Genomic DNA, 27,837 nt, shown 5'->3' with positions numbered 1-27,837 from the left:
CATAGGATCTAACATCATTGCCAAGAATAATTATTTTTTTTCCATAGTTCCTTTATCCTTTGCACCACATGTGTGGGAAGTGTGAAGCGCTCTCTCGCTAAAGTTGAGTTAGGATTTATTTGTGATTGACTACATGTGTAAACAGTTTAGAGCATCTTTAATAGTAAGCTAAATGTCATATTTAGCTTACTATGTTACATGATTTTCATTGGTTGAAAAAAAAAATGGGGCCCATTTTTTGCTAAGCTAATGGTTAAGCAATTTGCTCTATAGAGCTAATTTACTAAGCTAAATCAATAGCTAATATACAAAACAATGGTAAGCAAATAGCTTAAAACTTTTGCTATTTACTAGCAAGTCCTTATAATTGTTAAGCAAATGACCATTAAAGATGCTCTTAGTGAGCCGAAATAAAGAATTAAAATATTGTATATATTAACTCCATCATGGGGACCAGGATAACCGGTTATTTACTACAAATATTTGACTCGAAATTTTTTATTTCTATAGTTTTGTTTTGTTCCAACCCAAAAACTGTTACTCAGAATTGCTAACTCACAAAAATGAGTCAAACACGATTATTTTGTTAATGTAGTTGGGGTTTTGCTATGAGAAAATATCATGAGTATCCCTCGTGTTTAATCAAAATGCGATATTTATCCCATCTATTTCTAAAAATAGCACACATATCCCTTCAGTTTAATATAAATGACATATACATCCCTTAAAAAATGTTATATTACAAATATCACCCTTTTTCGTTTATTTTTTACAAAAAAATAATTTGAACTCCCCAAAATACCCTGAATGAAATAATTTTTTTATTTTCTATTCTATATACAAAAAAATTAAATTAAAAAATTTCTTTATAAAAATTTAAGGATTTTTTTATAAAGAGAGATTTTTATTTTTTTAAATAAAATAGTAAATAAATATTTATTCTATTAAGGGTATTTTGGAGAGTTCAAATTATTTTTTTTGTAAAAAATAAACGAAAATGGTGATATTTGTAATATAACATTTTTTAGGGGAGGTATATATCATTTATATTAAACTGAAGGGATATGTCTGATATTTCTAGAAATAGAGGGGATAAATCTCACATTTCGATTAAACACGAGAGATACTCCTGATATTTTCTCTTTTCTATTAATATCTTTGGCTAGATCATAATTATTAATTTTGAAATTAGTAATTTAAAAAGACAGGAAAAAGAGAAAAGTAAAAGAGAAAAAATTGGAGGCGCCTAATAAGATGTAAAAAAAAAAAAAAAAAAAAAGACGTTAACAAGAGAGGTCAATGTCAAACACAGATCCCTATAGCAGCATTTGCTTCTTGTATTGTATTTGTATGCTTGCTAGTTGCTGCTGTTAAAAAGTAAAAAACTCAATTCTTTTTGCTTATTAGTTTCACTTTTACACTTTATAGGGATTAGTTTCCTTCTTTATTCTCTCTTTATCGCTTGTCTTTAGAATTTAGATAGATATAAAGAAGAAAAAACTAAATTTTCTAAAAAAAAAAATTCTAATATAATTTTAGTAGTTATCTAGTAGCATGTAGCAGTACAAAGAAGTCTTATACAAGTAGACTATACATGCATTTATTTTTGCAGGATTTGGGATTTTGTTTAGATGTGTGGTTTGATTTGGTTCAATCACTCCTCCGTAGCTAAAAAACAAACCCAAAAAAACCTCATTTTTCTAAAGACCCTCACCAGAAAAAATATTGGTATATAATTTATGGCAGTGTAATGTTTTTATTCACCAATGATTGAGTTGAGCGAGTGAGTGAGTGAGTGAGTGAGAGAGAGAGAGAGAGAGAGAGAGAGGGAGAGTTTTTGCCAACAAAAACCCATCAAAAAACCCTTGAACAAGAAAAACAAGAATGAAGCCCATATGAGCACTCAACAGTAAAAAAAAAAAAAAAAAAAAAAACTCTTCACTCTCTCTCTCATTCTCACTCTTTGAAAAATGGAACCCCCTTCCTCTTCCAATTCCTCTGCTTCGGTTTCATACCCAAACCCGACAACGATCTTTTTTAATGCCTCACCTCAGCAAGAACTCAGTGACTATGGACTCTTCTGTGGCTCAGTTGAAGAAGGAGACCATATTAACAATGGCAACGGTAACATCAATTGTAGTTTCTTCTGCTCTCCTCTCTCAATAATGCCACTCAACTCTGATGGCTCTCTCTGCCTAATGGAAGCCCTCTCGAGATCGTCACATTCACACCCAAACGATAATAATCTCAATGATAGTAATCAAGGTTAGTTACTATTATTACTCCGTACGTATTGTTCACTTTCACAAAAAAAAAAAAAAAAATCCTTTGTGGGTTGAGTTTAAGATTCAAACTTTTTTATTTCCCTCCAATGAATTTATTTGTTTCTCTCTCTTTTCAAAGCAACCCCGAAACTCGAGGATTTTTTTGGGAGCGACAGAGATTTCATGGGTCTGAGTTTGGACAACATGTTTTACCAAAACCCACAAAAGCAAAGCTACGCTTACTTCCCCAACGACCCAAGAGAAGCGAACCGAGAAAGCAATCTTCAGATTCCGACCATCGGAGACGAGGAAATTTGGGTGTCGAGGAGCGTCAACGGCGTTGACTCCGGTGGTGGGTCAGTGGGGCACGGAGATTTGCAGTCTCTGAGCTTGTCGATGAGTCCTGTTGGGTCTCAGTCCAGCTGTGTCACGGTGTCTCAGCAGATTTCAGCGACCACAAAGAAGAAGAGAGGTCAGACCGAGAGAGTTGACCAGAAGTCAGCTGTTCATCATCGGAAGTCTCTTGACACGTTTGGCCAGAGGACCTCTCAGTATCGTGGTGTAACAAGGTCTGTATTTTTTTCTGATTTTTTTTTATTTCTGATATTATAATTTAGTAGTTGATATATGATTCGATGTCATAATTATTTTGAGTTTTTTATTTTTATTTTTATTTTATGATGATCAGGCACAGATGGACCGGTAGATATGAAGCACATTTATGGGACAATAGTTGCAAAAAAGAAGGCCAGAGTAGGAAAGGAAGACAAGGTTAGTCTATATACAACAAATATACTTAAAAAAGATAAATTAAAGGGTTATTTACAGGAATTAAACTAATTTCTTGTTTGTGTGTCTTGCTTGCTTCATGGGAATGCTGTTCACTTACTTCAGTCTATTTGGGTAAGAATTTTTGTTCTTTTTCTTCTTCTATACATTGTTTTACAATAAATATTAATTTTTAACTTGTTTACATTTTTTTTTTTTTTTAATTTATTTAGGTGGATATGATATGGAAGACAAAGCTGCAAGAGCTTACGATTTAGCTGCGATTAAGTACTGGGGACAATCGACTCATATCAATTTCTCGGTAGATTTAATCTTTCATTTTTTTACGCATTGTTACGCAATTTAATATGAAATCATTGCATGGGAGTTTAATAAAAATAATAATTATGAAAATGTAATGATGTTTGGCAGTTGGAAATCTATGAAAAGGAGATTGAAGAAATGAAAAACAAGACTAGACAGGAATATGTCGCACATTTAAGAAGGTTGGTTCTTTTTGGTTCCCAACAATTTATTTGTGGTCACATTTTATACATGTTTCTCTCAAATGATTTTATTTTGTTTTGCAGAAGAAGTAGCGGATTCTCAAGAGGGGCTTCTATGTATAGAGGAGTTACAAGGTCTTTAAACATTCTTTGGTTATACTAAATAACTTATTTAAAGTGTAAATACCCTTAAAAAGGAATTTCACTTTAAGAATTCAAATTGTTGAACCATTAAGTGTTCTTAGGGTTATATAATTAAATTCAACTTGTATCTTTTTTTTAAAGTAACAAGTTGCTTCAGTTGGCTAATATGTTTTCAAGTCATATAAATATTGAATCTCATGAAAAGAAGATAAGAAACTGAATAAAAATGCTAGTTTTGGAGCTGTATTGCTCAACTAAACTAGTTTGTGGACTATATCGTCACTTATCTAATAATTCAGTGGCTAATTGCGGTTACAAATCAAAATATTACTGTTTGACAGACATCATCAACACGGACGATGGCAAGCTCGGATCGGCAGAGTTGCCGGGAACAAAGATCTCTATCTTGGGACATTTAGTGAGTAAATCCTAATTCTATATTTTTCCTGTTCGATAGTTGTTGGATTTGCGAAATTCTTTTTTAGCCAATTTAATGTACTAATTTTCAAGTTAAAATCAATCAGGCACTCAAGAAGAAGCGGCCGAGGCGTATGATGTGGCGGCCATAAAATTCCGGGGCCTAAACGCAGTGACAAATTTTGACATTGTGAGATACGACGTGGACCGGATCATGGAGAGCAACACCCTTCTCGCCGGCGATCACGCCAAGCGAAACACCAAGAACCAATCTGGACCGTCCGATGATTACACCGAGGAATCCCCTGTGATCGTCTGCGACGAAGCCACGCCGAACTCGTCGCCGCAGCCGATCAAACCTGAGCTGCCCTTTTCGGATCGCTTTGGATTGCCTCCTATGGTCTCCAAGTTCTTCACGGGCCCCGCGGAGTCATGGGTCGTCGCGTCTCCTTCTCCAATGCCCCAACAAACTCCTTCTTCGATTCCCATGCCTCACAACAACATGCCCATTTTCGCCGCGTGGACCGGCACATAATGAAACACTTATTTTGCTTGTTTTTTTTTTTTTTTTTTTGGTAATTTTGCTAATCACTCTCTAGAAGTGGGTTTCTTGGGCATGAAGCTACAATGATCGGGTTTTTACTAGTGTAAACCGAGCCGGGTGAAGTTTTTGGATAGCCTTCAAGTTTTCAGCTTTAGCTATAAACCTTGTGAAGGAAGAAATGGAGGGAAAAAATAGATCAAATTAAAGATTGGTGAATTTTAAATGATTTGTAGTTGAGCAAAAGGGTGTGTGACTATGTAAGATAGGCCCATAATTATTAACTACTATTTCCTTTGGCTTTTTTGAGCTTTTGACCTATCTATGATTCTATATTTTATCCTTTATGCATATGACCTTTCACCAAAGATGAGCAGACATTCCTCTCTTTAAAGAGGGTAAAAGATGACCTATACATTGATTGTTAGTCAATGGATTCTCACGATGACTTTATGATTTATTTTTTTATTCATTTTATGATCCGGTTAGGTCAATTGGATGATGAAATTTGTCTAGTTTGTGCGTATATGAATATATCTGCTGTAAAGTATCAGGTAATGATGATTAAGATAAAAGCAATTGCATGTCTTTTTTTTTTTTACCCATATCAGAGAAAAACATTCAACTCTGGCAATGTCTACTATATCTTTTGCGAAGTACTGGCATAGATATAGTGACTGTTGATTACTTGTGTGAGTAAAAGAAATCACTAAAAGAAGGGCTTATTATTATAAGATAATCTTAAGATAACTTTGTTGTGATGCTTCATATGCTTTTCGCATTTTTGTGAGACGTGACTGTCTAATATGAATCATATGATCATATACTGTGGCTCACAAATATGAATAAAAAAGATGCTTTGTTTCAGCTCCAAGATCGACTAAATGAAAGACACTCCAATATTTATATTCATATTTGTGAATTATTCATTTCTTGATACTTTTGCAATTTTTTTTAAAAAGGACATTTAAAGTTTTTTATAAGCAAGTTTTACAAGTTAAAAATTGACATGACCTTCATTCATATACACTTTCCATGAGCCTAAACAAAGTATCTTGTTTTTGTTCATATTGGCATATAAAATACATTATCATAGATTCTTAGTTGGAAAATTGCTCTCAGCCATGACTCACGAGTCATTACTCCAAAATATATTTTATCACTATCAGTCAAGATCTCAACAGCATATATAATATAAGTAAGCCACATATGTTGACACACTTACAAAAACAAAGACCATTTATCTAAAAAAAATATTTAAACAATTAAGCTAATTAAATCTCCAATGTAATCTCTCTCTCTCTCTCTCTCTCCTTACGTAAAATTAACAGGATATCAACGATCAGCTTCATTACATGATGGTTAATGGAACCGACTCTGTACGGTGAGAAGAGACAATAAATTTATTACCGTCGTCATTGGATCATAATTATGAATATTGTACATTATTTAAAAATCGTGCTTAATGGAAATGCTATATTATCATCATCGTGTCGATATAAATCTGCTTTAAGTTGTGCTGTAATAGTTTCGTAGTGTCCGGAGTCTGGACAAAAGTCCACCCCGTATAATATATGGTATGTTAATTAATCATATAACGTGGCTCACCAATATGGACAGCTTTAACTTCAATGGCTATTTCTTTATTATATTATTATTAAACAAGGGCACTTTAAGCTTGTAGGTACGTTTCAAGTTAAAAATTGGAATGCACTTCCTATGGTCTTACTTTGAGCTGAAACAAAGTATCGTTTTTGTTCTTATTTGCACATAAAATACAGTATCTTAGATTCTTAGTTTGAAAATTCTCTACACCCATGACCCAGAGTCGTGGTTGCGAATTATTTTTTTATAACTAGAGTCAAGATCTCAACATCTTATAATATAATATAAGTCACGTATCTTGACACACATATGCAACGCAAAACCCACCTTTTTTTTTCTATATAAACAACCATTTTTATTTTATCTAAAAAAAAGCGTTTTATCTCAAACATATTTAAACAACATCTTGTGTTTAATTTTAGTTACAAGATTTATAATAAACTCAAAAACTAGTGTTTTTAATTTGTAGCAGGGACATAAACATACTTCATAAAGAAAAAAAATCATTAAAATAACAATAAAGTACATAAAAACAAATATCATAGAACCTTTATGTACTCATGAAGTGCTTTACTCAAAATATAATTCCCCCCACTATTTAATGTTGGACATCTTAGAACAAATTAATTTTCCAAACAATAAATTGCCAATTCACATACATAATTACATAAACATAATCGGAATTACAAAAATCATATATCAATCTAAAAAAAACGTCGATGATCCTTAGACGATTTCTTTACAAATGTTATTGCTCTCACACTGGTATTGGAAAATGATGTGCAATAATCTTTCAAAATATAATGACGCGTGGGAAGAACAATGTAGGACCTCGAGAAAACGAGAGAACAAATTTAGGAAAGAAAGAGAGAATTGTGCTTTGAACTTAATGTTCGGTGCGTTTGAAATGAGAAACACGCATCTCTTTTTATATGCCAAGTTTCACACTCATTGCATGCACACATGTTTTCACACGTTCGTCATCGACGTGGGACACTTTTTTTTTTCTTTCTATTTTCCAGCAAAATTTTGTGCTTCTTTTTAAACAGTTTGAACATTAATATTTCATGTCATCTTAACTTAAGTTCAGTAATTAAACCCACTTAAAATTGTTTGTTTTGATGAGTGGCCCCACTCAAATTTATACCACAAAAATAAGCTAATATTGATTATCAAACAGTCTTTAATTTCAATTTTTCCAACACAAGTAACTCTTGGAACAAATTTGCGATGCCAGAACAAAAATATTACCGAAAAGGTAAAGGTTATACACACACGACTTTTGAATATGAATTTAAAACTATATATAGTCAAGAATTACTAGATATCATGACAGTATAGTCAAAAAGGGGTTTAACAACTTTGTGGAGAAAAGCAAGCTAAAGTTAATAGCTAATAGTCCTTCACTAGTGGTGTTCTTGAATCTTTAATAAATTAGTAATGGTAATAAAATAGATGTATTAATTAGTCACGTCAGCAAGATATGTCAATTATACTAGAAGAATCTCACGGGCTAAATAGTTTGAAAGGATTTGTAATATAACCAAATATTTTTAAATATATTTAAAATTTAGTTATATTTGATAACGTGATCACATTAATTAGATAATATTTTACATGATTGTGCCAAACATTTTCATAAGTTAATTTTGGTAATTATACGTTAATTTTGATAAATGATTAATTCACCAAAATAAATAAAAAATTGATTAATATTTTAAAATTAAGTTTGAAATTAATTAAATAGCTACTGCTCTCATTATACTAATAGCACTTTTTATTTTAATTGCTATGGTGAATCGCCGAAATGCGTCTCTACTGGATAATAGCAAGATTTTGCGCTAAAGCTGTAAAATGACAGGCAACATCTCATATAAGAAAATATATATATATATATATATATATATATATATATGTATATATATATATATAAGTTCTAACTTTTAATGTTGAAGTTATCGGTGGAATCACCGATCGTTTTTTAAAAGAAAATAAGGGTAAATCTGGACAAAACAGAAATTCTAAATGTCTTATTTTAAAATTAGCTAAAATAATAAAATTTTAAATAAAATAATGTTTTAAGTACATAGTCAAGATTTCTCCTTACATGGAAGATTAATAATATCGACCGCTGCTTGCCGCTATCACGCTGCACATTCCGTGGTAGTCAACTAATACCGCGGAGTATAAAGCAGGGTATCTCAAAATAAGTATATTAAATAAAAATATGAATAATATCTAATATTATATATTTTAATATATATATATATATTTTAAAATACTCCACTTTTTATTTTTATTTGATTATCGACAAAAATACTTTAAGTTTTCGATTTAATGCACTTTAATCATTAATGTTTAAAAGTTGCGCAAAAAATCGCTAATGTTAATAATTTGTGTCACCGTCACTATTTCTGTCATTAAGCTGATTTTGGACGGCCAAGATTGATTCAAGTTGATAAATAATTTACAAAAATATTTAAAATATATATTTAATAAAAAAGAAAACAATTTAAGAGAGAGAGAAAGGTTAGAGAGAATTAGATGACAAATTAACAGCAGTGGTCGATGGTCATCGAGAGATCGACATAAGCAATAAGCGTTGAACATATACAAACGAAATCCCTCGCTTCGAGGATCATTGTAGCAATTTTTTATTTCACGATTGGTCTCCGATTCGCCGGAGTCAGGACTATGACTATCGAAATCTGGCACCGTTTCTTGACTGTGAATATTCGAAACTGATATACTCGACAATACGATTAAGGCCCAATCAACGATTTGTAAAACTCGGGACGGTTATGAAAATATCAAAGCTCAAAGTTTCGTTACCGTAACTCAAGAATTCCGACGAACGAAGGCAGAATTAATGGGACTAATCGCGAAGGAGCAGATGTTTGAATAAAAAAATAAGAGCAAGAAAAATCGTCTCTGAATCGCTGAGATTTCGATCATTGAGATCGCATTTCCGAAACTGGCAAGGTCGTACGATCTCGTTCAGCTGAAGAAAAAAAAAAGAAATAAACAACGGAGATATGGTCGATTTGTTGAACCAGCTCCGGCGACACAACGGAGAGCTTGGTCTCGGCCTATATGACCTCATCCCTACGGACATGTCGCGACTGTTGACGGAGAATTCGTTGGGCATCATCAACGGAAGCGTATCGTTGTTGGGAGCTCTACATCTAGAAAATCAAAGGTATGGAATTGAAGATGAAGAAGAGCAAGCGAGAGAGAGGAAGAGTGGGAGATTTTAAAATGTTTTTATTTATTTATTTTATATTTGAATATAATAAAAATTAATTTTATTATTTTTATTTATATCAAAATTACCAGGATTCTTACAAGTGCTATTGCATATAATTTTAATGGACGAACTAGTTAAGGAGACACAATTTTTTTATATTGAGTATTTTTCACGTAATTTTTAATAGATTGAGTATTAAAGTGGACCGAATTGAAAACATTGAGTAATTTTACTGTCAATAACTCTTTTTAGTTCGAGAACGTCTCGTTTTACTATAAAAATAACTCATTTTTATTTTATTTATTTGAAATTAAATGGGGTATTTGTGGAATGTTATAAATTTCAAGGTATTCACGGACTTACCGTCTTCAAATGAGGTACTGATGAATGTTTTCCATATTTATATGGCTGGCCCAAATCAGCTGGGCCAGGCAAATTTATTCATAGACTGGGCTGATGAATTTGTATCGGGTTCCGGCCATATTTTCGTATGTACGCTCGAAACAAACATTAATTATACTTATGTATGTAACACTAAATAAAAAAATAATGTATGCGAAATCAATGTTAAATTATTGGATCGAAAGAACAGAGTTTAAATGTCTTCATCAATCTCAGAGTTGAGTTGCTTGATCATAGATGTCCTTGTTTTCTTTTTCCCTTACCATCTTTTTCATCTCTCGATCATTGATGGAGAGATTTTACAAGGATTTTATTTGAAGATGGTAATTAAAAGAAAAAAAAAAACTTTTTTTTTTTACTTTTCATAAATGCATATACATTTTTTTTAATTTTAGAAAATTTTATTTTATTCTAACTTAGAGCATCTTTAATGGTTTAGCTAAATGTATTAGCTTTATTTGTCACATAGATTTTTCTAGAGCTAAATAGTTAAGCAACTAGCTTAATAGAGCTAATTTGCTTAGATTTGTTTAGCTAAATCAATAGTCAATATGCAAAACAATAGTTAAGCAACTAGCTAAACATTTTTTATATTTACAAGCAAATCCTTACAATTGTTAAGTAATAAACCATTAAAGATGCTCTAAGAGAAACTGTAAAAGAAAAAACAACATTAAATGAAATTGTAAAAAAGTAAAAAACAAAAAAAAGTTAAATAAATGTGTAAACCACGAGTAATAATATATTGTAAAATGAGATATTTCGAAACAAAAATATATAATAAGATTCTTATATTGGTTTTATCTGATCATGTACGGATTTAGATTTAATGTGAAGTGACAGAAGAAAGAAAAATATGAAACTATCAAGCCCTTGAAATTGACTGAAAATATTAGTTCTTGTATTATTGTCACATCACTGTTTTATTTTTCAATTAGTGAATTGAAACCTATATTATTTTTGTGATCCCGAGAGTTTTGGCATTTTTTTTGTACAGTTTATGTTATACACACAGTCACACACACACACAATATATACATATAATATATATTATATATTTATATATATATATTTTTTTTTTAAGGCAGCTTTTGCTGCGGTGGGGATTGAACCCACGACCTCTACACAAGAGGTAGTGTGTAATTACCACTAGACTATCCTAAGTACCACTTATATATTTATATGTTAAAGTTACAGAACATACAAGATGATAAATATTGACAGTTTGAGTTGTTTTAAACAAAACAATTAAATGTTTAATATATGGAGATAAAAATTAAAATAATATGTTTAAACTTTAAAGTACCATTGACAATTAAATAATTGAAAACGTGGTCCATCTTGGATAGTAATTGAGAGAGTTGTTTTAATCAGTGTACAAAGAACACCAACAGTTTTATAACAACTGATGTAATTAGTTGAAGCTGTACAAAAGAAAAAAAAAATCTATTGTACTAATTGAAATCGAGAGCCGTGACAATTTTGTACGGCTTGTACATCAAAGTTACCAGTGACTCGCCCATTTCGAGGGGCCTAGATACAAGACCTTGATTGGCTCACTATGACCCATTTCAGGTTCTTCGTCGCCCCCAAAGAATTTCCATCTCCACTTATATCAACTTGAGTTTCATACAAGGGCTATACCAAAATTATGACCATTTAAATCTTCTTTGACCAACATTCATTAATTATTTTTAATTTAAAAAATATGACTATCTATTGACAAATTTATCAATAAATAATTTTATTTATTGACAAACATATCAATAAATAAGTGTGTTTATTGACAATCTTTGTCATAATTTAAAATTAGAAGCAATTATTTTGGTAAAAAAAAATTAAATTGTCATAGTTTTTTAATTATCTCATTATATAATAGTGTAATTTTCAAATATATGTCAAAGTGTATAATAACATTTGTATTACTAATATTTTCAAATAATATTTTAGTACTTTATTTTTGGAACTGAATTAATCAACCCCAAATTGATATATATATATATATACATACATATATATAGACATATATACATACATATATATAGACATATATACATACATATATATATAGACATATATGTATATATATATATATATATATATATGTTAAGATCCAGCTTCCGGACGACAAAGCACCGAAAAGTTAGTTATTAGATTCAATTATTGTGGTAACGTTTGGAAAAGAATAAGCAATTCAACAACTTTTTAGCTATGGAACCAATTCAACAACCTAAAATATACTCATAGGTTTCTATTTCCTCAGATCAGTGGCTGAAACGGCTATATATATGTTATGACATGGCTTCGTATAATTTCAACCATAAACTCAACAATGTATAATTATGTCTCATAGTGGAAATTTAGTTTTAGCAAAGCCTTCCCAATTATTTTGAGCTGTAAAGTAGCTCAGCATTAGTAGGAGACACCTATTTGTGGGCTCTAGCTTGTCCAAAATCCACTACCTAAAAAAAATCTAAAAGGGCAAAAGTGGAAATAAAATAATAAAAAATACAAAATCCCTCTATCTCTCTTATATTTTTTATTATCTATTTATTTTTTTATTTTTTTTGTGTGCGCGATAAAAATATAAGATACGTCTTTTTAAACGTCTCAATTTCTCAACAAATTGTACCACATAAAAATTATAACTCGTCGGGGCTACACTTTATAAACATCCATAATTAGTTATGCTTTTCGTGTGCTGTTCATATACTGTCATTTTATTTTTATAGCCCAATTTTCTTAAAAATAAAAAATTAGGGATTAAATTTAAATTTCCGTAATACTTCAGGTACTTTATTTTTACAAAAATAGTATCATAGAAATCTTAACTTCTATTTTATTTTTCTTATTACTTACTCCTTGTTATTCAAGAATCGATTCTAGATAGTGTTAATGTTATTCATGCCTTAGTTTGAGTGGCAAGACATTTTTTTTTCTGTGACATTCTTTTATATATGATGAGACTTCTATACATAAAAGCTTAAAAGCCATTTATTAATTAGTTGTTTTTATGAATGAAAAAAAAAATAGTTGTGTTTTATATATATATAAACAGATAGTGCTAATGTCCGTAATCCATCCACTTACCAAACAAACTAAAAGCCAAAAGAAAAAGTAATAGGAACACACCACTCATCCTTTAAATTATTTAGGTCACCACCAATGACAAGTACAAGAAGATAAGGCAAATTAAATTCATTTCATTTTCCTCTTTTCCTCTTAATTGTCGTAACCCTTAGTTGGAAATTAAGGTGAATGATAATTAAAAAAAAAAATAAAACAAGCAATGTCACACTCAATTGGCTTTCACTCGTACAAACATGCAAGCGTGCACGAAGTTCACACGTAATGTCTAGAATGTCTTTACCATTACAACAAACCTTTCAAAATATTGTAATGTTGTTGGAAGAAGTGACATGTAAAATTATTTTGATATATTGCCAACTGTGTGAAAGTTGCACGTTCTCGACAGGTCTCTATTTTGATGAACAACATAAAATAATTTTTTTTAAGATGGGGCTTAAGATCCACTTAGGCTTGAGGACCCAATATTTTTGCATCACAAACGTGTTTAAGTGGGCCCATTGGGCCCAATAGTGTAAGAGACACCCTTCACTTTCTGTTGGTCTACATGACTCCTACAAATGGTTAAATCACTATTTCACAACCCAACCGTGTGTTGGTGTGTAGTGACTCATGTTTCGTTTGTTGGTTTACTCTCAAACAAATGCCTAAAGACAAACCTATGCTTATAGGCTATACCCGTAAATATGAAGAAAGTGGTTAAATTTCAAAACCAAGAAGGATTATTAGAATAGCATCACTTTATCACCTTATTTCAAACTTTGAACGTCTTATCTAAGTAAATGCCAATCTTATTTCAAACTTTCAATTACTGAAATTCCGCTAATAATTAAAAAAAAAACATGAGTATTCCTTATAAAGTACTGATTTATATCAGTATCAGCGGTCGCTGACTGCTGATATACTAATACAGGTGGGACCCAATTACATTTGTGTCACATTGTCTATCTCTCATCAGCGGCTACTGATGTCGCTGATGAAAATCATTATCGTTCCTTAAATTAATGTGCAATTCAATTTTAATACATGTACTTTTTGGTAATAAAATGCAACCTTCCATTTTTATAGCAGAACAAAAACACCATGATAAATAGAAGAACTTAGATTAATTAACTTGTAAACCAACAAGCATATCATTACTAGTTATCAAAGATAGTTTAACCTCATTGTTGCCAAAATTAGAAGGAAAAAAAATGTATAGCTTTCACCCATCACACGTAAAACACAAAAAAAAAAAAAAAAGTTTCTCACTGAAATAGTCCGGATGAATTACAACGAGTCAGCAACTACGGATATCTGGACTATTTTGGTAATAACTATTTGTTTCTACATCTATTTTTCTTAGAAATGAATACGAATTTGCAAACTAATGAATAGTTGTATCTAGTTATGCTAATAAATCATCCAATATAGATGATTTAGAAAATCAAGAGTCACGTAGAATACTATGTTGATTCTTAGTAAAAGGTTGTTAACGTTTTTTTTTCTTCTTCTAATTGATCGATTTTAGATGATTTATTACTAGAATCAATTGGAGCATTTATAAATTTTTCAATGCCTACTCATTTATATTAGAAAAAAAGGGAATGTCAGTGTGAATTTACTTATGACAAAATATATAATAGATGTTTGCAGATTGTCCACAACTATAGTGTGAAATGATCTAGTTGATTCTACTTGTAAATTATCGGATTTTTCATTTAGAAAATTATAAACTCGTTTGAAGACCAGTTTGACTTTCATCTTGATTCCTAGTAAAGGTCTTCACTCTTCAAGATGATTCTTATTTTTTGAATAATTTTTTTTCAAATAGAGCTAATCATAAGCTTTCAAACGCATATTTTTTTTCACACCAGTCACAAGTTATATGAACCAGTATATATGTTTCTTGCGAGATCAATTGCACGGACATGTGGACATATTTGCTTTAATTATATCATCAAATAAATATTTAGTACAATTATGGTTATCAAAGAAGAGAAATAGAAAAAAAAAAAAAAAAAACATAAGCAATATAATGAATATAGTGTCTAAATATTATTTTCATACAATTTCTTTCCATTAAGTAATAAAAAAACATATTGAAAAAAGGACTCAGACCTCGAAAAGACGAGAATGCCCCGGCGCGTATGGTCGCTGTCTGAAATGTGTGCGCACAGGGACTTACTAGGAAAGAAGAAGAACAAAGAAGTAGTTCTTCACTTCTCCTCTCTCTCTATCTCTCTCTCTCTCCCCACCCCAAGTTAAACAAGAATACAAACAGTCAGTGATGATGATGACGTGGCGTTGGCGATGGTGGTGGTGGTGGATAGCGTTGACGGCAGCGACGGAGACCGTTAAAGCCGAAGCGAGCGACGAGTGGTGTCTGAGAGAGGTCAGGAAAGGACTCGAAGGTCCGTTAGTGAATTGGACGGCGTCGAATTTCGCTGTACCGTGCAGCGGATTCACGTCGTACCTCCAGGGCGCCACGTGTAACAACGGCCGAATCTACAAGCTAACCCTAACTAACCTCTCTCTCAAAGGAACTCTCTCTCCGAACATCGCCAACTGTACGAACCTCCAATCCCTGGACCTATCGCACAACCTCATCGCCGGTTCGATCCCGTCGGAGCTCCGATTTCTCGTCAACCTCGCCGTCCTCAACCTCTCCTCCAACCGCCTCTCCGGCGTGATTCCGCCGGAGATCGCCATGTGCACGTACCTCAACGTCATCGATTTTCACTCCAATCTCCTCTCAGGTCAGATCCCTCAGCAGCTCGCGGTTCTTCTCCGTCTCTCTGCCCTAGACCTCTCCTATAATCGCCTCTCCGGTCCGATTCCGCCGGCGCTCTCCAATCGTTCCGTCACCGGAAACCTACCGAGACTCAACGCGTCGTCTTTCCGGGGAAATCGCGGATTGTACGGCTATCCGTTACCTCCGCTCCGGCAGAGGGGACTCTCCGTCATGGCGATCGTCGGGATCGGACTCGGAAGCGGCTTCGCGAGCCTCGTCCTGAGCTTCGCCGCTGTCTGCTTTTGGCTGCGAGTCTCCGATCGGAAAACGTCCGCCGAGGAAGGGAAGATCACTCACCTCATGCCGGACTATTGATTGGCATAGGTTTTTTTTTTTTTTTTTTCTTCAATTTCCTTATTCATCTTCTTCTTCTTTCTGGTAAACGAGCTACAACTACACCAACGACAATGGACATTGTACAAAAAAAAGAAATCCCCAATTCAGACACATAAGCAGAGAAAGAGAGATTAAGGTTTAAGAGAGAGACTATATTAGTTAATATATCTTCTTGGTGTTATTAGTAAAATGTAAATTGCAATTCGTCTTTTGTTTTGCCTTTGTTCGATTCGATTCAAAGCTCGTCGATTTCGTTTCTTTTTTCTCTGTTTTTTTTTTTTTAATTTATTTAGATTTTTACAAATTGTGATGAAATACGTTGCAATTGCTAGCCGTTTCTGTGTGATTCCACTTAGGAACAGTTAGTTTAGTAATTCTGTCAGTTTTGCTGTTATGTGTCTTTCGAGTTTTTTTTTTTTGGGGGTCTTTATTTCCATGTGATCGAAATTGTGATATCGTCTGGTTCTACAGCCCCAAATTTAATATATATATATATATATATATATCATTGTATTTATTTTTGGAAGCTAAAAAAGTCATGGCATTTACTATGTCAATGTATATATCCTGATGAAGTTGTGTTGTATTCAAAGCGATTGTTTGTTCTGAGATGGTGGGTTGGGAGACCAATGAAGCTAATTTGTGTGGAATTGTCGAGTTCTGTTCCTTCCCCAAAATTAAATAAATAAAATAATAAGACGAACTATTATTCCACTAGGACTAGGAGTAGGAGGTTGTATTTCTAATTAAATGAATAATATCCATTGCTTAAATAAAGTTACACCTTGGCTTGATGATTAAATTACATATTACTTCATTGGAAAATAATGGTTTCTAGAGTTGTAGGTGGTTCATTTTTATATTTGAATTTGAATTTTTTTGGTCAATAAATTTGTTGGTGTGTGTAGAACGTGGACCTAGTAACCTAGCCTGAGCTCGTTGAAGTTCTCAAAAAATATCTTGTATACTTTAAGTTCATCTCAAGTCTGAGTTTTGGTGTCATTTTATTTTTGTTTTGAATTAAAAATCATTCCAAAATTAAAATTATATATAGAAAATTTATGATTAGAACCAAGGATTCGTATAAGGGATTAGAACCAAGGATTAAATATTTGTCAAATTGTATGGAAATTGTGTTTTTTCTATGGATATCAGACAAAGAACAATGTTTAATTCGTTATACTTTCTTATTTCGTAAAAATTCCGTTTTTTTGCAATGTCTTTGCATCAATACCATCGAATATAAAAAAATTATATATATTTTACTTTTTTTATATAAAAAAATTATATATTTTACTTTTTTTATATAAAAAAAACCTCATAAAATATTGTGGTTTGATCTAAGCCATATAGATTTTCAAAATTTTAACTTATTACGGCAAACCGCCATATATACAGTGAGCCACCACATTTTTCCGACGACTTTCAAGATAAGAATATAGAAGTTTGATGGAATATAAGTTATAAATTATTGTTAAACGAAAAAAAAATATTGATTTATATTATACAATGTTTGAAACTTATTATGTGGTTCATAACTTTATTATATGTGTTTGTAACCAAGACTCGAACTAGATGTTTTATGCTTTATGCTAAGCTCGGTAAAAAAAACTCCATAACAAGACTCTTTGCGATTCTCAACTAACAAAAGTTCCACAATGCACTTTACGAACTCCACTGTGGTAGTTCCGACCCTTACAAGTAGCTAAGGGTATTTGTTTACTTTTTCTTCATAAAATATAAGTTTAATAAGAAAGATGAAATCTCGATCTTAATAAAGTAATTAATTTTTGCGAATTTAAATATTATTGAGGAAATTGCCTACTTCTAGTTCTACTAAATCCTACTCTCACCACTCAAATCTCAATAATGCTCAATTTGATCTTTTTATGTCAATAATGCTCAATGTGATCTTTTTATGATACCAAATAATATTATGGATTATGTATCAATAAGATAAAGGGCAAAAAAATTATTCCAAAAAAATTGGAAAAGAGAACAAAAACATAAGCACGAGTGAATTAGACCAAGATTTGGGACATAATACATTATGAGCTTTGTCGTAGAGATGAACAAGAAGAATGAAGAAAAAGAAAAGTTTAGGTCCTAGTCATTCCACACAGCACAGCACAAATACACTGTGTGGTTGTCTAATCAATGTCTTGATGAGCTTTAAAAAAATAAACCAATTAAGCTTACTGTAGCTGTACTCTATTTTCCTTGAGATATTTATTTAATTAAATAAAAAAAATCAAAAAACGCCGAAAGTAAAAGAGATGGTCAAATGTGCCTTCATTTCATTCTCTCCTTCATTAATGGGTCCTCCGAGAATAGCATGCATTTCTCCATTTCATCATGATTTTGGGTCCCATTTGCCCCCTTATATTGTAAAGTTTTATTTTATTTTATTGGTGTTTCTCATGTGAAAGAAAAAAAAAATGATAAAAAAATAATGTTTATGATAATTACTATAGCACTGTGGTGTGTGAGTGGTCTTTACAATTTGTTTCAGTCACAAGAAATGTGCTATTTTTTTTTTCTCTGCCTTCTAAGCTCTAATCAAAACAACGGCTTCCTTTTTCCATTTAAATGTATTTTTATAATTATTATCCTTTTGTTTCCTTGCAAGCATAGTGTGACTTTGGCCCGCACCACTCGTCACAAGCGACAATTCAAACTCACAACACTTGAATAAAATCCACAAAATTTTATAAAAAATAAATGAGATTTATTTTTGTAGTTGCCTACTTGCAAAAATTAGTTTGAAATTGAATAAAAACAAGATTCAAATATTTTATTATTTATTTATTATAAAAAACAGATGTTTACTCTTTACATATTAGAATCATTCTTCAATATGACTTTCTCACTATTTTGAGATCAAAATTAATTAAATCTAATTTAATCCAAATTATGACTACATATTTTATGCAATTACCTTTGTAACCTTATTATTGTCATTCTCTTCAATTAATAAACTGTGCCATAAAAAAAAAACCTCTCTCTCTCAACGCTTTAATTTATTTTTTCTAGAATTTAAGAGCTTCTTTTTTCACACTTATTTCTCTTTGGCTCCACCACGATCCACTTATTACTCTTCGCCTCCAACACGATTTATGTTCTTTATCAAGAAAAAAACTCCAATTTTCATGGCCAAGATCAACGTACTTCACGATTGCACTCCATCTAAACCCTCGTCTATACCTAATATCTTGGGAAATTTGGGGAAAAAATTGATTTGAAGAATCTGGGAAGATGTAGAATTGTATTTTTCTAATTAAATATACCGTAATATTCAAGAATATGGGTCTAAGTTTACACACTTAGCAAGATGTTGAGAGAATGACCTTCCTTTCAGTTATTTCCGGAGGTTCGAGAAGCGTTTGTATGCACAATGGACAAAGGCAACATCACAAGCATGCCAAACCGAAGCATGCCCGCGAAATCCACACCCGACTCCCGGCGTGCTTTTCATGAGAGACGCTTTCAATATGAGACACCCTTTGACATGGGGAGGAATGACTGTTGCGCGATCTCAAAAACGCTGACTCCTTGTGCAAATACTTCGACTCCTTCTACACCTTGCGCAAGGTTTGAAAACCCAACAACTAATTGGATTTTACGTGGTTATAAAATTTTGTTAAAAATGATAAATGGACTTAAAGAGGTTCATAAATAAAGTCATAGATCATGTTTCTCTCTGTTAATCGGTTTTGAGATAATATCACATGATCTTTAACATGGTATCAAAGCTCCAAAGCTATAAAAAATAAAAAATTCGAATCTTGATATACGCCTAGGATTCCGAGAAACAAGGAAACAAAACAATACAAAATGGAAATTCCATTTTTCATTATGGAACCAATCAAAATTGGAAAATTCTGCTCCATTCAATTATGAATGCCTAGGTTTAGTTTGGAGTCATGTTAAGAATTCCACATCCGAAAATTTATAAAGTAATGAAGTACTCCTTTCACTGCAAATTGGTTTTGTAACAAAACCCATGATAATAAACATCTTTGTTGCGGTTTTTCTCCTTTTTGCAGCCCGTGGCGTCAACGATTAACACATTGACGGGTGAGTTATGTAAGGTGTTCTCGGCGTCGCCGGATAAGGCGTGGAAAGAGATGAGAGAGGCGTGTTTCGACTACCTAAGCCTGGGCGGCACTTGCTCCCCGGGACTGGTGGCGTTGCTCTCCAGCCTCAATCCTCAGCCCTTGAGCCTCGTTCTCCACTTCTTCGCCGTTGCCATATACGGTGTCGGCCGTCTCTTGCTTCCGTTTCTTTCCTTCAGGAGCTTATGGATCAGAGCTTGTCTCATTTGGGTGACCATAATTTTTATTTATTTATTTATTTATTATTATTTTTTTTTTCAATTGAGTGACTGTAAAACGTTTAATTTGTTTATCTGAGTTCGATTGTGTTGTGCAGAGCGCATCGAGTATCATATTTCCGATCATCAAGGCCGAGGGACTGAGACAGATGTTCTTCCCAGCAACTCGTTCTGCTTATTACAGAGCTTCTCCCACTAAGCTAGGCTTACCTAGAGATTACAAGTTATGGATAGTAAAAATTGTAGGATTTCGACGAAGAAAATATTAGCACATGCAATAAATTAGCAGTTGCAAATATTATGATGTTGATTAATGTTGGAGTTAATAATAATACAAAGAGACCTTTCGGTCATTTTGTCTTTATTTTAATAGGGAAAATAACACATTTATACCATGTGTTTTAGTGAAATGTCGAGTTTAACCCTCGGTTTTCAAAAATGTCGAGTTCATACCCTCTGTTTAACTAAAATGACGAAATTATACCATCTGTTTAACTAAAATGACGAAATTATACCCTGAAATAGACAACAGTGTCACAAATATTATTTTTATTGACTTTTCATTGACGTTGATTATAATATTTATAATATAAACACCAATTATCTTTATTCATTCGCGCCATATATGTAATTTATTTAAAAACTAAAAAATAAACAACAGTCTCTTAATCGTGAAGAACACAGAAAGAGGCAAAAGGGTAAACATCGATAGTTGATAGTCATCAAAATCGCATATTCGAACAGAGAATCCAATATTTAGAGTTACAATTCGAACACAGAATGAAGTCATTTCTTAGACGGTGTGAGTTTATTATTTAATTTCAATTTATGGCTATTTTTATTTCAAAATTGAGAATTTGGAAATTAGGGTACTGATTTAGATTTGATTCGGTTTTTCATATATAAGAGTTAATATCAATGAAAGGGAGATTTGTGACGCTGTTATTCATTTCAGGGTATAATTTCGTCATTTTAGTTAAACAGAGGGTATGAACTCGACATTTTTGAAAACTGAGGGTTAAACTCGACATTTCACTAAAACACATGGTATAAATGTGTTATTTTCCCTTATTAATACAAAGAGAACTTCGGTCATTTTGTCTTTATTAATACAAAGAGAACTTCGGTCATTTCTCAGTATGACTATTTCCTTGAATATTTTCAATGTAAAATCGGTAGATTCTCTTGCTAAATTTCAGATTAAAATGTTTAGATTAAAACTAATAGAAGTGTATAATTAATTAGTTTTAAATGGGCTATTTGGGGGGTATTATTTTTCCTATCTTCCAATGAATTGTATTACAATTATCAATGGAACTGAACTTAAACTCTTAAAGTTGTATCATAATACAGAAATTTTGACCGACTACATGTGAAGACGAGACCAAATGTTGAGGAAAACGAGTTCGAGTTTGAGCGTCACAGACTCGACACACATCGTCTCTCACCTCCGATCAATCCTCGCCGGAAACCTACCGGACTGGGATCAGAGCCCCGAGTTCACCTCCATCCTCCGCTCCATTACCCCGGTCCACGTCAGCGACCTCTTCTCCGGCGCCGGCGCCGGAATCCACCCCCGCACGGCCCTCCGCTTCTTCGACCTCCTTCCCGTCCGCCGCCGCGACGTCCGATCACACGCGTCTCTCCTCCAAAACTTCCTCGTCCCCGCCGGATTCTTCTCCGCCGCCGAGAGGATATGCTTCTCCATGGCCATGTCCTGTGCTTCCCCGGAAGACGCGCGCTTCGTCATGACTCTCTTCCCCGAGCTAGGGTTTGAGCCTTCTCTCAGGTGCTACAACTTGCTCTTGGCCTCTCTCTCCAGGTTCCTTATGATGAACGAGCTCAGGAGCTTATTCTCCGAGATCTCGGCTAAACCCAATGGTGTTTCTCCGGATTTGTATGCTTTCAACTCCGTGATCGAGGCTTACTGTAGACTCGGCGACGTGGCTCAGGCTGAGGCGTTTCTGGGGAAGATGTTGCGGTCGGGTTTCGAGCCCGATAACTTCACTCGGAAGTCTCTGATATGGGGTTACTCGAAGAACGGTGGCGTCGAAACCGCGCGCAAGGTGTTCGACGAAATGCCTGAGAGAACCGAGCCGGCTTATGCGAACATGATACACGGTTTTTGCAGGGCCGGAAGGGACGACGAGGCTCTCGAGCTTTTGGCTCAGATGAGGACGGACGGTTTTTCTCCAAGCGTTAAGACTCACACCGTTCTCCTCCAATCTCTGTGCCGGCTTGGCAGAGTTACCGAGGCGTTCGAGCTCTTCAGAGAGATGAAGGAAAAGGACGCTCAGAGCTACAATGTCCTCATCGGAAGCCTCACGAGGGACGGGAAGTTCGACGAGGCTTCGGATTTGGTCAAAGAGATGTCGAGGAATCGGCTGGTCCCGAGCGTGGTGACATACAACGTGCTGATCGATGGGTATTGCAAGAGAGGAATGGTCGATTCTGCCCTCCGGGTTTTTCGTCTCATGGAGTCTGAGAAGTGTCCGCCGGATTCCGTCACATTCACGTCCCTGATCGGCGGCCATTGCCGGCGGAATCAGGTCCACAGAGGGATGTCTCTACTCTCCGAGATGCTCAAAAGAAAGCTCTCACCGAACAAGATCACCTTCACTTCGCTCATCCATGGCCAGTTAAAGGCCGGCCACATAGACATAGCTTACAAGCTTCTTGGGATGATGAACGATTCTGGCCTGGTCTCTGACGAGGTCACCTATGGAGTGTTCATCGACGGGCTCTGTAAGAACGGCAGATTGGACGAAGCCGACTCGATATTCGAATCTCTCCAAGAAAAGGGCATAAGCGCCAACGAGACGATGTGCAACGCTTTGATCAGCGGGTATTGCGGCGCCGGTAGGATCGCCGAGGCGCTGGAGATGATCTCCGACGAGAATTTTCCGGCGAGCGAGTGCGCCTACAACGCCCTTATCAGCGCTATCTGCAAGGAGGAGAAGAGGGTCGAAATCGAGCTGTTGCTCGAGGCGATGCTGAGGAAGGGCGTGAATCCGACGGTGGTGACGTACACGATCTTCGCCGGAGAGTTACTGGAATCCGGCGAGTTCGAGAACGCCCGGAGAATCGCCGACCGGATGATCTCGGCCGGAACGAAACCAGACTCGCGTTTCCACAACAAATTCCTCAAAGCCCACTGCAACCAAGGGAACACGGAAGAAGCCGAGTCTCTGGTCGCGAAGATGATCGAAGACGGGGTTTCCCCGGATTCGTATAGCTACACTTTCTTGATCGACATGTACGGGAATCTCGGCTCGATCGATCGAGCCTTCGACGCTCTGACCCGCATGATCGCCGCGGGTTGCGAGCCCTCCTGCGAAACGTATCGCTGCCTGATCCAGCCTATGATCAAGAAGAAGAAGGAGAAGAAAAGTGACGAAGAAGATTACCTGAAACCGGTCGTCGAGGTTTGGAAGGACTTGGAGCTCGAGGACGCCACGAGGCTCTTCGAGGAAATGGGTCGGCGTGGATGCGGGCCCCACGCAGGGGCGTACGAGAAGCTTATCGTGGGCCTCTGCGGCGAAAACCGACTGGATATCTCCCTTAGGCTGTTGGACCACATGGGCGAAAATGGAATTTCGCCCACCGAGGATATATACTGCGCTCTCTTCAATTGCTGTTGCGAGTCCTCCAAAATGTACGGAGAGGCGACGAAGCTGTTGGACATGATGGCCGAGAAGCAATACCTTCCTTCGCTCGACCGCGCGAAGTCACTCGTGTGCAAGCTCGGCGAAGAGGGTAAAGAAGAAGAGGCGAAATCGGTGTTTTGTAAGCTGTTACGGTGCGGATATAACTGCGACGAAGTGGCTTGGGAGATACTCATACATGGTTTGCTTAAAAAAGGCTTTGCAGAGTTGTGCAAAGAACTTGCAAGCACAATGGAAAAAATGGGGTGTCATCTTCATTCTCACACACATTCACTTTTAAAGCAAGGGATTGATAGTGCTAACAAATAAATCTGATTTTCCATACTATTATTTTTTCCTCATGTACCATCCGCTGACTCTAATGAAGTACTAAGCTAGAGAAAGATACCAAAAAAAAAAAAAAAAAAAACACTAACTGCCATAAACTCTTTTTTATCTCTACTTTGTTACATATACATCATTTTTTTTCTTCCTTTCAATGTGATAAATATATTCGTTAGGATGGTCTTCGTTGTAAATCTCCTCCAGCATCAATGGCACGCTTGTAATAAGCAACTTCATTGCCGAATTTGCTTCAAAGCAACTAAAGAAAACCGGTCGATTTTTGGTTACATGTAACAGCTGTTGAATAATGTCTTCCAGCGTTGTAATCGCGACGGGTTTCCCAGCTTCGTTGGGAATCGGAAACGGCTCTTTATCAGCCGGCAAAAGGTCCAATCCGAAGTTGGTTGACCATTTCTTCAACAACTTCATCTTTCTATCGCTCTTCGAAGAAATATAAGTTATTTCGTTGCAAATGTCCATTTTTTTTTTTTTTGCTAGAAAGCAAATATCCACTTCAACTTCTCTACATGAATTATGTTTTTTCAGACGAGAGATCACATTGGACAACCATCCATCGAGAAATTTATAAAAATATCATGTCTATCATCTATCAGCAAAATCACACATAATTTTATATAGGGTTATATAGCTAAATAGCCTCCCCATTTTAGACAGTTTTTGGATTTAGCCAACATTTGGTTAATTTTGTGTTAATAGCCAGCCAAATTTATTTACATAGATAAAAATACCAAAATAACCTCCCAACCGTTCCCGCCCATTAACATGCTGAAAATAAAACATTTAATACAAAATATTATGATATAACTGCTCGCGGTTATTAAGGACGTCATTAAGATCATTAATTAAGATCATTAAGAGAGAAAGAAAGAGGAAAGAAGAAAGAGAGCCGAGAGAGAGAGAGAGCCGAGAAAGAGAGATCGAGGGAGTGGGGCGCCGCGACACGCAGGTGATCCACATTGATCCCACCACCGGCGCGCTTGGCCTCGATCCCGCCGACGATTTCGAATCTGAGAAGGACGCTGTGGAAGAGGTGACGCGGGGATCATGGTGGACGGCGACGAAGGCGCGGGCCATTTTGGGGTACGCGGCGGTGGGCGGCGTGGGGCTGCTGCTGGTGGCGACGAAGGTGGCGGCGACGATCCCGTGTCTCAACGCAACGATCTATGATTTTGTTTTTCTCTCGACTAATTTTGGTTCTCAGGAATTTTGTTTTCCTTTATAACCTGGGAATCAAGTTCATTCTTGTTCCTGGAACGCATGTGCAAATCGACAAGCTTCTTGCTGAGAGAAGTTTATGGTTTTTTTTTTAATTTTTTTTTTTATACAGTATGTTCGTGTAAATAGATATCATATTTACAGTATGTTCGTGTAAATAGAAATCATAATTACAGTATATTCGTGTAAATACGAAGCTTATTTACAGTATATTCACTGTAAATACAAAGCCTATTTACAGTATATTCATGTAAATAAATTGAAAAAATTCTGGAAATATTTTGGGCACGAAAATTCTGAAATTATGAATATATGGAAGACAAAATAATATTAATGAATGAAGAATATATATACAGATTTTATCCATAATGAATTGCAACGAAAATAGAAACTAATTACCTAAAGTCAACGCTGAAAATTTCCAAATACATAACAATTAATGGGCTGAGAACTTTCAAAATCTGCTCAAAATTCAAATTTCAAATTTGAAAATTTCCCTATTCGGTTTCAATATTTAATTCGAAATTTAAAAAAAAAACTGCCTAATTAAAATAGCGTAAGGGAAAAAAGGTAAAACTAATTCAATTAATAAGCTGCCACGTAAGCAAGATGGCTATTTACGGGAAATTAACGAAAGGTTGGCTAAAACCAAATTGCTAGTGTTTTAGATGGCTAAACAGCTAATTATTTGTTTTATATATCTATGGAAAATATACTAACATGTTCCATAGAATGATTAGAAGTCAACCAAACCACTGGTTCTGTTCCATAGTATGATGCTGTTCAAAAAGCAAAAAAATTCCTTGCTGTTGAAGTTTTCCCTTTAAACTCCCCACAAGAAGAAAATAGCCACAGTGCAATCCAGTGGTTGATGCTGTCAATCAAACCACTGGTTAAGTTCCATAGAATGATTGCTCGAAAGGTTCAGATGATTCATGTGATGAGCTTCAGAATAATAAGTATTAAATCTTATTAGAGAAGAAGAGCTTCAGAGTCACTCGATGTTCATCTTTGCAGGCCCAGAAGTAACTTACCTGAAAATCAGAATTTACCAAATAGCATATTAATTTGTGAAGTACCATAAACATATCCAGCTATGGTTAATGCTCATCAAATAAGGTTCCATGAATCAAATCGAGCAATAAAACATCACCACAAGAGACGGACATTCTTCTAAAAAAAAATGGATATTAAAATCTTTAAAGTAAATAAAGCTAATGCAAGTGTTTGATATGAAGAATTAGAATATGACTATTAATATATGACCTTATTTACAGTTTTGATTTGTCATTTAGCCAACTTTTAATAAATTTTTGGTAAATAATCATGATCAAATATTTACACACGTAAATTGACTGAAATTGTCTATTAAAGTGTTGGTTATTTAACTGAAGTTTACTAATAACTTAAAAATCATTGGCTATTCACCTAAAATTGTACAAAACGTTGGTTAATTAGAAATTGCTCTAGTTTTAATTGGCTAGTTTCCTAATTATTTGTAACATTAAACATGAATATTTTTTATTTGGAGGGAAGGACAGTTAAATTACCAGTAATTGTGGATTGTTGTGATCCATGTTTTCTCACTGTCACGTCTGTTAGATCCGAAGCGCCATCTTTCTGCACGTGTTTGCGATTAAACAAGATGTTGGGGACATGTGAAATCTTGTGCCATTCCTTCCCAATCTCTTTCTTGCAGTGTTTCTGCAGAGTAACTAATGGCCAGCTCTTGCAGTGGCGTCGTTTGCAGAAACTCAGGCGGTGTTTTGAGGCTTCTACAAAAATTAATTCTCAAGGTGCGTAGACATGGCATAATTTTTGTTGTCTTTGTGCAACATCCTTCCCACACTCTCCACTGCGAATTTTTATAAAAAGAAAGCTCTTCCAATTTCGGAAACAAAATGACCTCTCGATAAGCTTCAGTGATGCCTAGGAATTCTTCAACCCGGGAAATGAGATCCCCTGGTCCCGTCCCATATTTTGCGGAAAATGGGACTCCCGGAACCGTAAAAAATGATACCGGGAAATCCCGGAACCGTAAAAAATGGTACCGAAAAATCCTGGAACGATTTTCCACGGTACCGGGAATTCCCGGTACCATATTTCGTGGTTCTGGGATTCCCATATTTCCCATATTTATTTTTTTTCATTTTATTTTAATAATGAATGCATTTAAAAAAAAAATAAAA

At 34.7% G+C, this 27,837-nt stretch overlaps 3 protein-coding genes across 3 annotated transcripts; all 3 read left to right on the top strand.

Moving 5' to 3' along the window:
• The first annotated feature begins 1,596 nt into the window (after positions 1–1,596).
• On the top strand, positions 1,597–5,008 carry LOC149399101 (AP2-like ethylene-responsive transcription factor ANT). Its single transcript, XM_089613176.1, has 9 exons — positions 1,597–2,265; positions 2,404–2,833; positions 2,953–3,035; positions 3,159–3,167; positions 3,266–3,354; positions 3,465–3,538; positions 3,623–3,673; positions 4,024–4,100; positions 4,207–5,008. Exons 1-9 carry the CDS (start codon positions 1,971–1,973, stop codon positions 4,632–4,634), a joined length of 1,536 nt encoding a protein of 511 aa, XP_089469302.1. The 5' UTR covers positions 1,597–1,970; the 3' UTR covers positions 4,635–5,008.
• A 10,107-nt stretch (positions 5,009–15,115) lies between these two features.
• Positions 15,116–16,294, top strand: LOC149399100 (receptor-like protein 44). The gene has a single exon (XM_089610939.1). It carries the CDS (start codon positions 15,251–15,253, stop codon positions 16,067–16,069), a length of 819 nt encoding a protein of 272 aa, XP_089467065.1. The 5' UTR covers positions 15,116–15,250; the 3' UTR covers positions 16,070–16,294.
• Positions 16,295–21,733: 5,439 nt separating this feature from the next.
• Positions 21,734–24,561, top strand: LOC149399099 (uncharacterized). The gene has a single exon (XM_089611080.1). It carries the CDS (start codon positions 21,812–21,814, stop codon positions 24,395–24,397), a length of 2,586 nt encoding a protein of 861 aa, XP_089467206.1. The 5' UTR covers positions 21,734–21,811; the 3' UTR covers positions 24,398–24,561.
• Positions 24,562–27,837: the final 3,276 nt, after the last annotated feature.

Source organism: Urtica dioica, chromosome 4 (assembly GCF_054948205.1).
Source record: "Urtica dioica subsp. dioica isolate 48M chromosome 4, U.dioica_male_clone48M_v1_H2, whole genome shotgun sequence".
Classification (NCBI taxonomy): Eukaryota; Viridiplantae; Streptophyta; class Magnoliopsida; order Rosales; family Urticaceae; genus Urtica; species Urtica dioica.
This window is presented reverse-complemented; position numbering and strand designations above follow the sequence as displayed.

Bases quoted from the DNA above. Each gene is read 5' to 3' on its own strand.
- LOC149399101 (XM_089613176.1), top strand. From the start codon at position 1,971: ATGGAACCCCCTTCCTCTTCCAATTCCTCTGCTTCGGTTTCATACCCA. The intron at 2,266-2,403 runs GTTAGTTACTAT...CTCTTTTCAAAG, and splicing joins TCTCAATGATAGTAATCAAG to CAACCCCGAAACTCGAGGAT. The intron at 3,355-3,464 runs GTAGATTTAATC...GATGTTTGGCAG, and splicing joins CGACTCATATCAATTTCTCG to TTGGAAATCTATGAAAAGGA.
- LOC149399100 (XM_089610939.1), top strand. From the start codon at position 15,251: ATGATGATGACGTGGCGTTGGCGATGGTGGTGGTGGTGGATAGCGTTG.
- LOC149399099 (XM_089611080.1), top strand. From the start codon at position 21,812: ATGTTGAGGAAAACGAGTTCGAGTTTGAGCGTCACAGACTCGACACAC.